The 19,858-nt window shown below is 29.7% G+C and overlaps 1 protein-coding gene across 3 annotated transcripts in view; it reads right to left on the reverse strand.

Moving 5' to 3' along the window:
- Positions 1-285: 285 nt before the first annotated feature.
- LOC118201470 (RNA-binding protein RO60-like) overlaps positions 286-19,858 on the reverse strand; it is an 88,105-nt gene continuing 68,532 nt past the window's right edge. For all 3 annotated transcript variants that reach the window (XM_035373594.2, XM_085816689.1, XM_035373600.2), the window contains exons 6-7: positions 16,894-17,063; positions 286-10,392 (exon numbers count right to left, since the gene is read on the reverse strand). In XM_035373594.2, coding sequence (XP_035229485.2) covers positions 10,263-10,392; positions 16,894-17,063 — 300 coding nt within the window. In that variant the 3' untranslated portion in view covers positions 286-10,262. The remainder of the gene's footprint in view (positions 10,393-16,893; positions 17,064-19,858) is intronic.

Raw genomic sequence — 19,858 nt, forward strand, 5'->3', positions numbered from 1 at the left:
TTGAACTCGGTGAATTGTCTGACTGCATGACAGTTTTCATGATTTTCCTTCTATGATCCAATTTTCATAAAAAAAAATGTCCTCTATGAAGACACTCCTTTCCTTAGGCAGAAAGTCTTTGTGTGATTTTTCATAACTCAATCCAATTCGATAGACAGTTCTTAAATTCTATAATCTTCAAAACAGAAGACCAACTCCCAAGTAATGGACAAAAGCACTAGTCCTATTAAGTGTCTGCCAACAATATGTTAAACTGTATATGTAACCAAAAATAAAATCAAAGCATTTTAGAGCTAAAAAAATTCTTTATTTATTGGGTCAAATTGATTCAATTGATTGAAAAACCCAACCACTTATGAAAAATTACGCTTCAACTTTTACATTCAGAGTCAAGTTGACTGACTTATAATACAAATTAACACAAATTGTAATGGACAATTACTCAAAAATAACATTTACAAATTCTCAAAAACACTGGCTAGAAAAACTAAAAGAGATCACTGTAAACTAATCACAGGATAGTAACAAAATGTTAGAGTAAATGGCAGTGTGATAGTTTTTATAACTATTTTTATATTAATAGTGAATCAAGTTTTATATTTTTACTTATAAGATCAACAATGAAATGTACAAAAATAATATATGAACAATTTTATGCAAACATACAGAAATTACATAATAAATCAGTATGAATAATAAATTCACTACCTCCTTTTCCTTCTTTAATAAATTTAAATTAATAATGAGGATATAAAAAACATATATTTTCAAGCTACCATAATTTATACATTCAGATATAAATTTAATACAACTAAATTTTTAATTTTTGATGACATAATAATTAACATATGGGAATTTTTCATAAGTATTAAAATATCTTGTTAAAAATCAATTGAAAATTAACATCCTGCACAATTTTAATCACAGCTTAAATAGCAGAAATTTAAAATAGAAATGTACAGAGAAAACCTCAATGTATAATGAAACTAAAACATGTATTTTAAAAATCTGAAATTAATATACTTCTAAAACAAAAATAAATAAATTTATTTATTGATCAATATACAATTAGAATATATAAACACAAAAATTTTTTTACTGAATTCAAAGGAACAATGGAATGGCCACAACTTTTAGACTAATAAACCATTACCAAAATTCTTCCTAAATTCAAAAGAACAATGCAATGGACACATGTTCCAGACCGATATATCATGAAAAAAATCTTTTTAAGTTTAAATTGTGTTTTGTTTTGTGAATTATACATCCATATTAATGTTTAATTATATATTTGACTTTTTTATCTGTAGAATGAATTACATGTAAAATATAATACAAATTAAAATTAATATAATTTAAAATCTACAATATGTTTTGCACAATTTGCTATTTATTTTGATGGTGCTTTCTAGCACAGTAAAAAAGATTTACCACTCATAAAATTAATACAATGACATTTGGGGAAAAAAAAACATATTGCCCAGAGATATTATAATTTCAGCCATTTTTATTCATAAATAAAAATGGGAAATTCATAAATAAGAAGGGGGCAAATTTGTTACATACAGAACACAAACTTTTTCACAATTCTATAAACCTTACTACACAAAATATATAACTATGCGGTTTTCGATAAAGTAACACATCACTTTAAGGTTTACATATTAATACTGTTGCATGGTTTAAAGGATTGAAGAATCTTCTCAAATAATTATAGTGGTCAAAATTTAACAGAGAAATTTCTAAATTTTTAAAAAATAAAAATTTCCCCCCCCCAAAAAAAATTGTTAAATCAATGTATAATGTACGCAACTTCAAAATTTCCAATACTAAATTTTTTTTTAATAAACCAAAAGTTTCAAATCACCATCATCATCAGATGGATTAAATTTCATGAAAATCTGGCAATTTCAAAACTAGAAAATGTTAATATAACTGCCCCCTTTAAAATTTACCTTCCACTGCACTTAATGATCCAATTAAAAAAATATTTTTTGAATAGCTATTCCATTTTTAGTAAGGTTTTTTTTAACATTCTTACACTATCAATGCTAATTTATGATTTCATGAAAATATTTGCTGAGAATGAAGCATTTTAGAAATAATTTTCTATCATAATTTAAATATGATTAATAAGACTTCAAGAAAATGCATTAGACTGCCCATTTATCATGATATAAATTCTGAAATCCAAACATTTAGGATCATATGGAGTAATTCTTGAGCAAAAAATCAAAAACACAGGATAACTTAATGGTGAATGGTAATATTTACAATTTTGGTCTGCAAAAGGCACCAGTTAATGCCCAAAAAATAAAATGTGTATTTTATCATAAATGCACACTAATTTGAGATGTTATCAATGCCAGGTTAACTAACATGCCAAATTAATAAGCTAAAATTGTATACTACAGCAAGATAAATTTTCTCACTTTATTCAATGTATTGAGGAATGAAAAAATTGCATATAGTAATTTTGAAAACATGTTGAATGTGCCAAACTTATTAATATAGAAATATACTTAAAAGTTATTAAATTTAATCAGTTTTCGCTTTGAAATCATCACTATACCATAGTATGAAGTCTTTTCAAATTAAGGTTGAATGTCTATCTGATTCATGAATTCTACTTTTTTCCTTGGAAAAAAAAATCTTTCTGCAGAATACAAGTATTTTTTATTTCTCCAATATTATACATTTTTTAACTTCTTAGTTACACTCTATTTCTTTTGCCAACAACAAATTCAACAGTCTTAATTGTGATGATGTCATTTAACTCCCCCAAATGTGACGCATCCTTATCTTTCTATCACTTTCCATATATTAAATAATTTTATTTTTTGAAAACATGGATAATGGCTCGAAATGGTTGCACATCAGATCATCAATATTTTTGCTTCTTCAAAAAAATTTTGCATCATGTCTTTTTGGCCATTTTGTTTAGCTTTTTGTAACATCTGTTGTTAACACATTTCCAAGCAACAGCGACTGCAAAAATTAAATCTTTTTTTACTGAACACTGCCCAATTAGAGTTCAATGTATTTTGTGCAAAATGAACTCCTACATTTATATTTAAAGTTTTGGGTAATAACTTGACCCACAAGCAGAATCAAAACAGCTACATTTTGGTAGGAACTTTGATTCGATTCTATTTCACTCAAGGGTGAGGTCCCAATGCATCTAGCCAAATCAAAGTCAATCTTTAGCTGTAAGACCACAATGGAACTAGCCTGTGTGACAACAAATGAAGGACAACCATGCTACCTATATGTATCACAAACTTTGCGGAAGGATATAAGCTATCTAAAATTTAATTAACCTAATAATTTTAAAACACAGGAAAACTAATGTGTAGGAGGCAAGTAACAAAGTCAAAAATAAAGCAACCAAAAATAATAAATAAAATAGATCTAAAAAGATAACCTTTTCACCTATTAGATATGAACATCTACATGCTACAGTAATGTTTCCCAATACAAGTTCAGAAGTTATAAAATTTCTCTGCAATTATCCAAAAGTTTAAAAGTTCTTAAAAAAGCCAAATTTTAAAAAATTTTAACAACTGGTATAAATGGGTGGGAAAATCCTTTTTTAAGAAATCAGCAATTATCCATGCATTCAATTCAGCTTTATAAATTACAAATTAACACAATCAGGCTTTTTGTATTTCCCAATAAAAAAAAAGGTTTATGATCTCCAGAAACATTTTTCACATAATAAAATAATTAACTTATTTAAAATCTTTTCCAAATTCAATATCTTTTGCATATTTCTCTTCAAAATCTACTAATGTAGAATTTGGCAAGAATGCCATAAAATGTCAGTCTCTCCCAGCATTTTATTCTTGAAAAGATGATAAAATTTTCCTTGATCATGATGCCATAGGCAAACGTAATGTTCTGTTTTAAAATTAATATGCCATCTATCCAAAAACAAACAACTACATTTATTAAATTTATTTCTTGATGAATTGTTTAGTTTTTCAATTAACATCACTTCTTTGTTAGGCTCACCATCAGATCTTTTTATACACAGTTTATACAATACAGTTGATCAAGCTTAGTTTTAAACAAGAATTCTGTAGTATTTCTTTCTGTCTTGATAACACAAAGAACAGAAGATCCAAACATACATTCTTTCATTATAATACTTTTGTTTTCCCTTTTTCTAACTAAAATAACATCCAGATTTGCTGAACTGCTGAAAAAAAAAAATCAAACACCATACAAAAGCAAAGTTTTAAACAAAGGACTAACTAAAAATGGCAAACTAACTATCTAGCTTATCTAAATATTATCAAATTAAATGGTAGTAGCACTATCTTATGAAGGAATGCTAGCAAAAATATACCAGATTATCAGGTATTCAAATCATTGTATGTCAGATTATTAGACCTTTACTGTATTTAGATTCACATTTATAAGTGACAAGAATAACCTTTAGGCTAAGACCTTATCACTTCTTCGAGACCAGTCAGCATCCCTTTATATAAAAGAGTAAATATTTGTAATTAATAACATAAGTATACCTTTTATAACTAAATGTTAAAATAAATAAAATCACATAAAAATTGTTTCACTTATAATTTGAGGGAAATAATATGAAATCTAAATCCTGAAAAAAAAGATTTATTTAATAAGCAAATGATTTACATTCTACAAAATACTCACTATACACAGAATGTTTGGTAACATAATTATGTTTAACATTTCGTCCATTGTGAATGGATCAACATTTACAAATCTATTGGTTCATAAAAAAATATACTGAATGTTTGTTTTCTATTCTGTACCATCATCTAGGCTAAAGGAAATTCAAGGTTCTACTTTCAAAAAATTTTAGTTAAAACGTTTTTGCTCTGCTCATTGGTGATCTTCCCAATACATAAGAGAATTTTATCATTATATAAAAAATAACTTAAACTGTGTTCTATTTCATTATTAATAAATATATATATATGTGTGTGTGTGTGTGTGTGTGTGTGTGTGTAAGGCAAAGAATATGTAAAATAAAATCCTAATTTTAATTTGTAATAGCCCCTAAGTCTCCTTTATTTGTTTGATTATTTCTTTTTATCTTAAAATAAGTAATATGCTTATAATAAATATCTTTAAACTGCATCATTTCAAAGTTAATTCATATCATATAACTTTTATACAATACTAATGCAGATTATTTCACAGGCAGATCGCTTCAGCCAGGATTATTATTAAAATCTACAAGCTGAAACCCAAATTAGCCAACAGGAATGAAGTCAAGCCAAAACTGCCACTCTTAACTAAACCTTCATATTCAAAACTGCATATTTCTTCTGTGTTTCTCCATCTTGCCTCCCAGTGATCAATGCTTTCCTTGTTTACTTCAAAAACATGAAAAGTAGGAAAACTTGTTAAAGATAGATGCATGTCTTATGCCAGTTTAGCTATGCACATCAGCTTCGAAACTCTTTTGTTGAAAGAAGTATTCAACAAGTCAGGACTCCTACTATGTCTTCTCACATAAGCTAAATTGTGTCACATCATTCATAATGGAAAAAGAAAAAAAAATTCACTTCATACAAATCATCCTGTTGAAAGGTTGCAGAGAACCTCAGCTGCCATAGCCTTGGTTCCAAATTCGAATCCTGGAGTAGATTTTGATATTTAAAAATGAACAGTACCTTCACAGCATAGGGGCACTCCTCAAACCTGTAACCCCTCCGAGCTCTTCAGTAAAGTTAGGATAGAGCTAGGCAAACTCATATTGTAACCTAAGGCAAGGTGCTCAAAGCCAATGAATGGCTAGGTACAAGCCTAGCTTCATGGCATAAAAATATTTGTGGACCTGATTTAGTTGTAGGTTCAGATTAAAAGGATTAGAAACAATATGTCCACACAAACAGTATTTTTGCATTTCATAATGAAGTAGTAATTCTATTTTATTGTTTATTTAAACACATACCATTCACATGATCTTTGAAGCATCTGCTGCATTCCCCAGAATTGTTTGATATAAAATACTTTAGTGGTAGATATCTATTTGTATTTTCTCTTTCCTTCCTTTATTAGCCTATTTCTTTGCCTGAGCCTTTTCTTTTAGCAAACATTCAAGATGCTAGTATTAAGTGTCTAATCTTAATCCTACAAAGCTCCTCTCAGAGGATGTACTGGCAGAGATCTGTACTCTGACAGTCTTGGCATAGCAGGGGAATGAAATAAACAAGCCCAATTCCTACAATCCAAAGAGCACCTTATGCTTTTTCAAAGGGTAGTGGCATCAGATATCTGAATGGGTAGTGTGATGATGCAGTGCATATGAATATGCTCTGCATCCTTTGTGAGATTAATCCTAGCAGCCAGGGATTTGGTCTGGTTCTAAAAAAAAGGCATCAGAAATTTTAACCCACCCTAATGGGAATGGGGTAGCTGAGTTTGTACAATTATCCCTCAACACGGAGCTTACATCTAATACCGAGAGCTGAATCATAAGTGAGCATCTGAAGTTGCATTTACTTACATGAATGGTTTATCACATTTGATAGATCTTCAAAAGAGAGTGATGCTAAGAAGTGACTGACAGTTTGAGATACTGTTAAGAAGTTTGCATAGTTATTCATTTTATTCCTTGTTTCATAGCCTTCCATTCATTAAAATGATACTTAAAGCTTTAAAATGCAGTGAGAAAAAAATAGTTTAGATAAGGTAGCAAATGTTAAGTTATAACAAATATCACAACCAGATAAAAATGTTCATATCATTTCAAAAAATTTTAAAAAAGATTATCACAATACTTTACAGATTGTAAGGTAAAATGTCATGCATACTTATGTAAAATAATACTGCCTAGGAATTAGCTCAGTGATCACAAACTGCAACCAAGATATAGGACAGTCTAGGCAAAATTCTATAAACTGTTTTAATGAAATCTTAAAAAAAAACTTTGCTTACTTTTACAAGTTATGTATACTTTATAACATGGAAAAATAAAGAAAGAAAAATAATTAAAACCTTTGAATCACATCTCAAGGAAATGTGTAATAATTTCAGCCAAAATTACTACACAGAAATTAAATTAGTAGGTTTAAAAAACACTTTTTTTAATAATAAATAAATGAATCATACATTGCAAAGCAAAGGGTTCAAAGTGCATTTGTGATTTTTTAAATTTTAGATATTTTTTCAATGAAAGTTTAACTAATAGAAAATAGATTTAAAAAAAACATAGGGAGATTCTTACCATCTTTCTCATTATATTTAATTTTTTTAACATTAATAAAAAAACAATATGTTAACAATGTTTTCTATTTCATTTAAAAGAATTTTAATAACAGTGATAAAAAAATATTGAGATGTATTAAAACAAAAGCATTACAATATACAATAAAATAAGGAATACTATACATTGAAACATTGGCTTTCTATATTCAATTTTTTGAAAATTCTGATTAATATCTTAATTCTTCCAACTTTTACCAGTTATTCTACATACTTAAGTACTGTATTCACATTTAAAATAATTCTACATTTAGAAAAGAAAACTTTAATGGATTAATACAAAATATTTTGTTTCCACACTCTTCATTTATTTTTATGATTAAAAAAAAAACCTCACCATCAAAACATTTCACATAACAAAAGTTAGAATTATTTTTTGGCCATATTTTTTCCTCTTATTAATGCTATTCCAATTGTATTTTTGAATTAGAAATTTCAACTCAGTATCCCAACTATTTCACAATAATTTGTCTGTATATAATTAATTACACATTTCTCAGATAGTAAAAAATACATAATTAAATGTTTAAAATTATTTATAAGCATTTAAATCAACAAAAATATACACATTTACAGTTTAATGAAAAAATAATTTAAAATAATACTGAAATCAAGCATTTAAATGAAACAATTAAAATATAATACTAAATAAAAAACTCTAAAAAAATTTTTTTGAAAAAATACATTTCAATATTATGATATATGTCTACCATGTTATTTTATTCAAACCAGCTCAAATTAAGACATCTGCTCAGAATATAACATAGTGATCATCTTTCCATATGATTATTGTTCGTATTTGCCCCTTTTTTCCTCATTTTATTTGCACAGTCTGCTTATGAGAACTTCCTTTAAGTAAAAGGCACAGCATGCTAAGGAAGCTTCGCAGCATTCTTTATGAAGCTTAATAGGAAACTTCTGCAGTTAATCAATTTATACAAAGATAAAGCTGAAATCAGTATTTGAGTTTTTTTAGAATATAAAACAAAGAAAAATTTTATTAATTTGTTGACTTTTGCTGATCTTACTCCACATCTAAGAAAACAAATCGCCAAAATTTTGAATACATGACAAGTTTCATTCCTGTACAAGTAGACTACTTTACACAGAAAGCATAATGTTATCTGAGCATCTATACAGTGAAATTATCTCAGTTATGGGCACTTTCTTTAAATTCAAATTACTTCATGCCCATGCTCTCTTTCAATTAAACATATCCACTTTTATATATAACAAAGTAAATGTTTAAGAAATATATATTTAAGTAGCAAATTTGCACAATTAAATCCTATTATACAAAAAATAAACAGATTTAATAAAGCATCTACTAAAATATAGAATACATTTTACAGAATTCCAAAGCATAACTTTATAATTTAATTTAAAATTAGAACTTTATCTTCACAAAGAGTAAACAAACAAACAGATATAAATTTCAGATTAACATATATTAATAACAGATAATATATATTAATTGCTTTTTCATTCTAACACAGCTTATGAAAGAAAATTGATTTGCAAATACAGAAATATGCACCTATAAACTGCAAAATAATCAAAAAATGTAATGGCAAAATAAATAATATCGACTCAAAATGAGTAAAACTACCACAAAGAGCTAGATTTTTTAGTCATGAAAATATATGAATAATGATAATATGAAAGCAGACCTAGTTGTGTAAGTCACACTGGTCGATCACAGCACTTTAGATTATTTCCATTTAAACAATAACATCAACTAAGCAGAGAATGCTATTTATAAAGTTGATGGAAACAACTGGCAAAGAACAATTAAAGATCATATAAAACAGCTTACAAATGGCAGAATTTATGCTTACTTAAAAACATTAAAGCAATAGGTAACAACATTTATTCAATCTATCTTATCTTTATTTGCTTAACATGTCAAGCACTGGCTCAGTCAGGATGAATAATCAATTTTATATTCAGGCTGCAGAAGTCACCAGAGAGCAAAGACTGATAATCTAACAACTGCATATTAAAAATTAAAGAATTTGTTTTCTAAAAAAATTATGGTAAAGATGAAAACCTTCATTTGAAATTTTTCATGACATTATTTTTATTAATATTAATGTATATAAATAGAATGCTTTTTAATACAATTTATTAAAACAAATCAACAAACCAAAAAGAATGTCCATCCCATTTATCAAAAAATGTTAATACATTTATGGCTGAAAATTCTTTCCTAAACTTCTTGCAATGTCTTCATAAAATTTCTTGGACCCCCACACTTCAAAACAATCTTTTGTAATTTACAGCATACTTTATTATATTAGTTTGCATTAATTTTAATTGGGAGTTTTGTTAATTTTGGTGATTTGCAATTTAAACAGCGATTTTTCTTTTCGAAATATAATGATATATAAAAGTATGATTGTTTTAATCACATTTTTGAATAAAACATGTGACCTTTAGTATTATTGAAATGCTATATTTAGTGACATTTTGTGGTGTAAACTGAAAGATACACATAACTCATTTAGTGCTTAACATATTAGCTTATAATGTAACCCTTGTTTTGTGGATTTAAAAAAGACACCTCCCTCTACATGGTATACCAAAGAACAGCAAAACTAGTTTACCATCTTCAAAAGATATTTCATAACAGCTAAAAATACAGCTTTGATTTTTGTAAAATATGCTTTGAAGCTGTACGGAAATATCTAAATTTGTACATTATTTCCTACAAAATATGTCTGCCTCAGATAGTCATTCACAAAAGTATACAGTTTTTATATCTCAAATTGCCTAAAACCTTGAACATGATGATGAGTATCATCCACACCCATGTAGTATATGCAAACAATAGTACAAGACAAAACATATTCTAAGCTTCACTATATATATATATATACGCACATATATGTGTGTGCATATATACATATCAAGCACTGAATATATACACATATATATACACACATATACATGTATGTGTGTGTGCATACATACAATATATGTGAATTTTTAAAAGGCTCTTTCTTTGGTTAAAAAATACCACATGTAAAATCTTGAATTATCTTGATAAGTTTGGGGTTGAAGCCTACAACATTCAACATGGATGCTTCCTTATACGGAAAAGATGCTTCCTTATCACAAAGTGTTGATAGAAAATACCTAAAGATAATAAAATTTTAACTATGTAATTTAATTTACAAAAAACATTGTCACAAATAATACTTTTTGGTACTTAAGTATTATCCCATCACCTACGAAAATTGGCTGCCATCAAACTATGAAAATTGCCAAAGATCCCACCAAAACTGCACCAATTATTCTTGCAGAATTCTGAAGGAATAGATGCCTTTTCATTTAATAAATAATCAACATGCTTCATAAAAAGACTCATCAATTTCTATTATTTTGTTAAGCCCTCCAATTTTGAAAAAAGCTCTATTTAGAAGAGTACTATAAGTACAAACTTCTGCAGGTAATTGTCCCAGTCTATTTTGTCAGCCACATTCAGCTAATCATATTGTGCCCATTAGAACACTTTTTTTTTTTTTTTTTTTTTAATGATCACTTTACTTTTAGAATAATCCATTGCTTCTGTTCTGTAGGAGGCAGATCCCAAATTTTAATCACTTCTTTTAAAATGTCAGATAAAAATATAGCAACAACAATTAATTTACATCCTTGTTCACATAAAGGAAAGGAGGCTTATCAAGAATCAGTCTCGATTACATCAAATGAAAGTACACATGTTATGAGTACGCTATTATGTCATGCTTATCCACAACTGGCACAAAATAAATAGCACCCCTTGGCAACAGTTTCACGATCAGTGGGATAACACATAAGTACCAAATTTTCAAATGGCTTGCATAATATATATATAAAAAAAATGAAGTACTATTTTCATACAATGCATTCATCAGAAACTCAATTAAAATTTCAATTACTTTAAAATGTAGATTATGAATTGTAGAATTCATCAATATTTTTAGTCAAGAGAGTCAGAGAAATGCTAGATGTTTATGCATATAGGAGGCAAGTTTCTTAAAGCCCCATTTTGAAATTGCAGCGTAACAGCAAGGATTCTGCATGTGCATGCTGTTTATGTATGTTTTGGAAAGCCACAGGCGACATTACAGAAACTTTCAACCATGATAGCATTTGTTTTTGAGTATTTAAAATGCCTCTGCTGACTGAGAATCCCAGCGACAAAGAAATATGACTGGTGACAAGCATTTTTAGTGCTGGAAACATGAAAGCAGCTGAAATTCATCATCAGATTAATGAAGTGTGTAAATAAAACTTTATATATAAGTGATTGAATGGTACAGAAATAGGTTAGAGCTTTTAAAGATAACCACATGAATGTTCATGATGACGAACAAAGTAAACAACCTTCTGTCATTACTGAATATTTGGTGCAGAGAGTTGACAAATGAGTGAAACAGAACAAACACTTTATGATTTCGTCATTATCTGATGATTTTTCTTGCAGTATTTTGTATGAAATTGTGATCCTGCAGTATTTTGTATGAAATTGTGATCGAACGCTTAAATTATCGAAAATTATGTGCATACTGGGTACCAAAAATGTTGACAGAAAACTTAATGTTTAACTTTTCTTAAGCAGTACAGTAAGGAAGGTAATAATTTTTGAAGCCTAACTGTCACAGGCAACAAAACCTTGATGACTTAATGCTATACTAATTGAAGCAGCAATTCATGGAATGCCAGAATTCATCATCACCCAAGAGAGTTAAGTTCAAGCAAACTGTTTCAGTTCAGAAAACCATGTGTACTGTGTTTTGACACAGGAAGGGAGTATTACTTGTGGAGTTTTTTGCCTTGTGTTGAGACAAATTCTACAATTCCCCACAAGGGTAAGACAATAAATTCTACACTGCACTAAGAAATTCAAAACAAGTGCATGGCATGCTGAGTAGGGTGACTGTTTTGCTTAATGACAATTCCCATAACACATGGCTAACAAACTCAAGATCTCATCACGACGCTTCGCTGGGAACGACTTAATCATCTTTGCACAATCCCAGTGACCACCACCTGCTGTTCCTGCATTTGAAAAAAGCATCTGGGTGGTCTTTGCCATCATTATGATGAGGTCAAAATGGCTATGTTGCAGAGGGTGTCAAGTCAGGTGGCAGAATATTATGAATAAGGGCTTTAAATATTGATTGTACAATACAATAAGTTCCTTAATATTACCAAAAATTATGTAGAAAAACAGGCTTTATAAAAATAAAATTGGTAAGATTTTTTTTTTTTTTAATTACTATTATTTATTTCCAAATAATACTTACTTTAAAAATATGCCTCGTAGATATTAAAAAGAATAAATAAAAAATAATAATAAGGAAACACATAACAATTTAAAATATACAGTAACACCTCCCAATAATGGACACCCACCAGAGCAGACATTTTGTTCCTTAAATAGAGGTGTCCCTTCTTCAGAGGGTATATACTAAAAAATGTTTAATTTAACTAGAAATTAACATTTTATTAAGCTTTAAATAAATGATGCATAAATAAGTAACATAGGTACAGGTATTTACTTGAAGTTACTGAAAAATTTTAAGTTCTTAATTCAAAAAGTTTAGTTATTGTAAAAATGTATGAAATGAACAACAGAGTTTTTACTTATAGAAATTTATTGAAAATATGCTGCGCGTGTTTATTTGAAATTCTGGGCATTGCAAGCATTTTTCTCCTATATGGGTATTAAAATCACTAATGATCTTAAGTCCTTCACTGTCACAAATAGTTGCCCTGAATTTACTGGGGGAGGAGGAGGTGTATTTTAATTTCTGTGCACCTTTTTTACGTCACACTTTTCATTTAGCTCTTTTTGTGTTCCTCACTGATTTTTAAGCTTTTTTATTTATTTATTATTATTTTCTTTTAGTTCACATCATAATAATAGATTCAAAGCAATTGTTCTCTTCGGTGGTTTTATGGTATAATATTGTACTCCTACAAAAAATTTACCGAAATTTCTTCCATCATAAGCAGATATTTTTAAATTGAGCTTCCCAATTTGTCTATAAAAACCACTGGTACTCGGAATGCCACAAAAAGAACGCATACAAAAATAGTAATATTGTTGAGAAAACTGAAGAACTGTTATGCACGACTGCCAATTTTGGCACATTCTGAAAATTTAGGGATTTTTGCCAGGGTGGTTGCTAAACAGTAGTGTAAGAGCAGACCAGCAATATTAAGAGAATTTCATTATCCACATTAAAATTTACAGACATATTTTACTGCTGAGTCCTAATACATAGTTTGTACTCTGAAAAGAAGAAATATTTTTCAAGCACACCACACATTTTTATTCTTGTGTGAATCAAACAATACAAAAGATATAAAGTATTATATTTTTAATCACCCATGCTATAAGCAGCACAAAATGCACTGAAGAACATAGCCACAGTGCTTTATGTTCTATACATACTTGGAAAATATAAAGTTTATCAATGCGACAGAATAAGTGATGAAATGGTACAGAAATGGGTTAGAACTTTTAAAGATGACCACATGAATGTTCTACTGCTGAGTATTCATTATTTCCTACGTCTATAAACTTGTTTATAGACCTAGGAACAGAGTTGCCAATCAAACAGGAGAATGAAATTCCCTGACTTTTCCAGGTTTTCCAGGTATGTTTCGAGAAAATTCCAGTCTATCCGCATAATGTACGTTGGCTGTGCTAAGAGGCAAATTAATTATGGTATTACTTGTACTGTGTAGCAAATTCACTTAATTATTCAATAAATCCCAGAGGACATTTATTCTTAATTATTCTTGGTACACTTCGTTTGATAATTTTGTTTACTTTTCCGCTTAAAAAACTTAATAAAATTTAAGATATATACATTGGATAACAACTGTACGTTTTATTTAATTATTACTTATGACAGGGTTGCCACTCAAAGAGGAGAATGAAATTCCCTGACTTTTCCAGGTTTTCCAGGTATGTTTCGAGAAAGTTCCAGTCTATCCGCGTAATGTATGTTGGCTGTGCTAAGAGGTAAATTAATTATGGTATTACTTGTACTGTGTAGCAAATTCACTTAATTATTCAATAAATCCCAGAGGACGTTTATTCTTAATTATTCTTGGTACACTTTGTTTGATAATTTTGTTTACATTTCCACTTAAGAAACTTAATAAAATTTAAGATATATACATTGGATAACAATTGTACGTTTTAGTTAATTATTACTCATGATCATCACCAGTTCAACATGAGGCTAATCCGGTTCTTATAAATCACAAAGCAATGCTAAAAGTTAGGTTAGATTTTAGGTAAATTTAATTTGTGTGAGGTGTATTCTTAAAAGGCACCTTAACACTTGAAAACACAAATATAATTATAATAGGAGTTGTTTTCTCCACTGAAGATTGAAATTTGAATCTGCCCAATCTGGAATAAAATAAGGCTTTTTTTGCAGACATTCTGCAGCTAAACGAAAGAAAGAAATCTATTTAATGATATTTTTTTACTAAATTGAGGTATTTTATATTTATTACGCAGCATACATAAGGAAAAAATATGTGCATTAAATTTCGTGATGTCATCATACTGCTAGAATTAATTTTAGGATTATGCCAGTGAAAATTTCCTGAAATTTGGAAATATTACTTACTAATGATAAATAAATTTAGAGGGAAGAAGCAACATTAAATGATATGAATAACATAAAAATAAAGATAATTACTTAAAAATTGAATTAGAATAATCAACGATATTTTAGCGAATATAGTTATATATGGTTATCCTAGATGATTGATTACTATTTTTTTATTTTACTGCAAAATGACAAGGTATTTATTAAAAAGAAAAGAAAAGAAAAAAAAAGATTTTGCGGTAAAATCCTAGTATACAATATGGCCTTCGCATGATTTTGAAAACTGTCGCGAAGAACAAAATGACCCGTTTACTGCTCATCATCATGTCGCCAAATCCCGCTGTACCGTACATGGAGATTATTCTGACCAAAGAACGTCAATGTAAAAAGCGGAGGGAAAATTTGCCAAGGGATTTGACGACGGAACAGCCAGAATTTCCCTCTCCGCGATGTGTTCAGGAAATTGAGAAACACATGTTAAGAAGAAACGTTCTTTGACAAAAAAGAAAACTACGAAAATCCGTTTTTAAATTATTATGAAAAACCCAAGAAGAAACGTTTTATCAAAGAATGTTTTTTCTTGGATTTTTCGCAATAGTTTTAAAAACAGATTTTCATAGTTTTTTTTTTTTTTTTTCCCCTTCAAAATAACTAATCCATGAATTAATTTACTTGCGGCAAAAATTTACTTGCGGCAAACGAAAATCCGTTTTTAAATTATTATGAAAAACCCAAGAAGAAACGTTTTATCAAAGAATGTTTTTCTTGGATTTTTCGCAATAGTTTTAAAAACAGATTTTCGTAGTTTTTTTTTCCCCCTCAAAATAACTAATCCATGAATTAATTTACTTGCGGCAAAAAATATTTTCTTTTCCTTTAGAGTTTAAAGAAATTTTAAACGATATTCATTTTATGAACTCTTGATAACGTGACCTTCAAACTTCGACACCGGTTTCGAGCTTTGGCGACAGATATATCGCGCATGCACAGCTGTTTCTCTCTAAGATGGAACGGAGCCACGTCTGTTGCAGAGAGGTTTTCCTTCTTTACAATACATATTTTTTTATTCTAACCTTCATGGTACCGTATACTAGGATTAAACCCATTTTGTTTTATACGAGAACAGGTATTTTCTTTAGTTCATGCACTGCACATTCGATTCTCGAGGTTACTGGAAACCAAAAGTTGCGGGAAACTTGCTTGCCTTTCTAAAAAGACAATCAAATTGGAGGTGCGAAAATTGGCTCTATGCCAGCTGCCCGAATGACACTCACGTGATACACAATTCGCCAAAAAACATGCGCAAAACTCGCGTTTTTTGGCGGGATCGTTGTATGAAATTCCCTGACTTTTCCAGATTTTGACAAAAACACTTAAATTAACTGACTTTTCCCTGAATTTTTTGGTCAATTTCTGAATTCCCTGACATTTCCCGGTTTTCCAGGTAGCGTGGCAACCCTGTAGGAAATAATGGCCCATTCATAATACCCTTGATTATTATATTATCCTCTATACTCTAGTTTTACAAACTTATTATTTATAATCAAATCTAATTTTTCTGAAAAATATATTTTCTGTATGTCTACATACATTTCAACTCAATATGTTTTACCATTACCTGCAATCATTTTCAATGTATTCCCAAGAAAAATTTCTTTCAGCATAAAGTGAAATAAAAAATTTAAAAAAAAAAAAAAAAAAAAAAAAACTATACAGAAAAATAGTAGTCAGATACAAATTAATTTTTACATACCGTATTTGACGTCATATAAGATGCACCCTTATTTAGACGGCCACACACAAGGAAAAAAAGTTTCAATAGCGTGGTTTCTTTTAGTTCTCACTTTTCGTAAAAGCCAAATAAACAATTATTGAATGCAATTACCTTCACGTATAAGACGCAGGTAACTTTTTTGAGACCAAATTTAGGAACAAAAAGTGCATCTTATATGCCGTCAAATACGGTATTTGAAAATATTAACCAAATATTTTTTTAAATACACAGTATAATTACCTAGTGTTGGGTAAGTTCATATTTTCTTTGTAATTCCTGAAAACAGATAATAAATCTCCATCTTCAGTACTTCCAAGAAGATCAGTAAAAACAAGAAAGGTATCAAAGCATTTTTTCTTTTCTGAAGCCCAATGAATAGGAGCAGACAAGTTCACAGGACCAGCAGTAACCTACAATTCATTATGCAGAAACATGTAAACATATGTTGCATATTCAATCCATATTATGTACTTTTGCATAGAAAAATATACACAATAAGTTTTACCTAATTAAGATATTGTTATATGTGCTAAAATATACCTTATGAAATATTAACCTAACTTACTCTCATTAAATTGGAATTTACTAGTTTTGAGCAAACATTTTTTGCTAATTGTGTTTGAGGTGCAAATACTTTTTCATTCATTATATATAATAGTGAGTTATGAAAATCTTAACAAACAGAGAACACTTTTTCTTATAAAAAACAAAATAGCAAATTTTAATTAAGAATTATACCTTTTTTTCAAAAACAGAAAATACAAATACTTATACAGTTAAAAGTCTTTAATCCGGACTCGTCGGGACTTCGGCGATTCCGGATTATCGATTTTTTCGGATTATAGATCATCAGTTTAAATCTGGTAAGATGGCATGCAGAAATTATAAAATTAAAAATATGAAACCGTAATTTATAAAATAATGAGCAATTACGATCTAAAGGGTATCAAAATTTACAAAAAAAAAAGCTTAATATTTATTTGTTTACTTTATTAAATATATCTTTCAACGCGCGCATGCATAAAGCATACATTTCGCATAGCCGAAATTAGAAAATTGCAACCAGAAAATTATTTGATTTGTATTCGTGATATTTATAATGACGAGGAATTTGATTTAAATCATATCAAAGACGGAGTACATCGAGATAAAATACTACATTTAGTAAGGAATTATAAGCCCAATAAAATAAAAACATCTGCCCTGAAGATAACGATAGTGCTGACAGATCAACTTCCAGTTCATTGCGCGCCGCGACGTTCCACCTCCCCCCACCCACCGCGCAGAGCAGCGTGAAATTGATAAACAGATTTCGGAACGGTTAGATAAGCAAAGGATATGCCTTATTATCCATTTTTTGCAGCAATTCCACTTTTGTTTGATGGACATCGAAACATACTTTCGTTTTGTAGATCCTTTGCGAGCTCCAGCATCAGAAATTCTATTTGACATAATCGAAAGTTCAAGCTTACTTTTATAAAATTGCTCTTACAGTCTGCAAAAAATAATAAGGCGGATCCAATTCGAAGATTAAGGAACAATGCAATCATTAACATTAACTGAAATAGATAATTATATAATTTCAGCTTATACCGTCCGTTATGCATTAAACGCGCACGCGAAAACGTATTCTGCGCTTGAGCACACCCATATGTGCAGTCGTAAAGGTCTTATGCGCACGCGTAAACACCTATGCGCAAGCGTCAACGCGGCGCATGCGCAGAAAGTTTTTAGCTTTGAGGTCCGGATTATAGATCATTCCGGATTATGGGTGTCCGAATTAACGACTTTTGACTGTACATGAAAAAAAAAAAAATTTAAAAATGGAAAAACATATCTTTAAAACTTAGCAAAAGTATCACAAAATATCACAGAAATTAAAGAAAATAATGAGTAGATTACATCATGTAGCTTAATTTATGCTAAAAGCTGCTACACATTTTCTTCTTCTACTTTTATGTCAGTTATCAGCCACTCAGCTAGTACAGTGGTACCCTGACTGCCGTAACGATGGGACCAGTTCGAATCCCAGAGAAGGCATGGCTGTAACTGTCCTTCTCTTCATAGGAGACAATGGTGACCACTTATTAGTTGTTTCCACAATGACCACTACTTCCAGCCCTTGCAGTGGCGCAAGGCTAATGGCACCTAGCCATTTAAAAAATAAATGCCAGTTGTCTTCTAAGAGGTTCTAAAACCAAGTGATGATCCAAAAATGTTTTTACATAAGGTTTAGGATTAAATTCTCTTAGACTTTTCGTATTTCTATAGACCTCTGTGGTGTATCGGGAACTTAATCGGAATGGAACTTTAACTGGCACCGTGCCACGCATCACCAAGCATGCAAAGTTATTGTAAAACCAGAACCAAGACAGAGAATGCCGGTAGTAGGAGTGTACATGCGAGTGGGGGGATGATGCGTTTTGTATATAATAAAGTAGTATATAATTAAATACAGCGTTAAAATGGTTACACACTAAAGGCATAGTAAAATCTTGCGATGATGAATTTGGGATTTGAAAATAATGCAAGAAGTGCTTTCGCGATGTGCTTTTAATGCTATCGGAGTACTTTTGGATTAGGGAATTCCCCAAGGTCTGTTCAAGGTAAAAATTTTATTATCACTTTTTTTTTTTTTTCGGAAGATCCACTATGGAGCAGCTGGTAACTGAGCTAATAGAGCAGAATAAAACTCTGATGGAGAGACTTACTTCAGTTATAACTTCACCAATAGATAGTTCTAAACTTTATGTTCAGTTCGAAAAATATAATAAACATGAATAACGGTTTGATTCATTTTTAGAAAGATTCAAAAGTTATTTAGATATAGAAAATGCTTCACAGGACAAGCGTGGGTAAGTACTGATTTTCAGTCTGTCTGGAAAAATGTATAGTCTCTTAAAAAACTTGCTGGCCCCTGATAATCCTTCTGATAAAAATTATGATGTGTTAAAAACAACAATGAGAAATCATTTAAACCCTAAGCCACTTAATTCCTAGCAGGCAAGTATTTTTAAATCGAAAACGGCATAAGGGGGAAACAATTAGTGTGTATATGGCAGAGTTTAGTGGGCTAAGAGATAGGACTACTCTAGATAGAAATTTTGAGCAGGATGACATCAGTTATGATGGCACTTTAAAAATAGCTTTGGTAATGGAAAAAGCATTAAAAGGTGCAAACGAAATAATTGGGAAACCAGTGGAA

Source organism: Stegodyphus dumicola, chromosome 5, assembly GCF_044657685.1.
Source record: "Stegodyphus dumicola isolate Sdum_Otavi_A_Nest chromosome 5, ASM4465768v1".
Lineage (NCBI taxonomy): Eukaryota > Metazoa > Arthropoda > Arachnida > Araneae > Eresidae > Stegodyphus > Stegodyphus dumicola.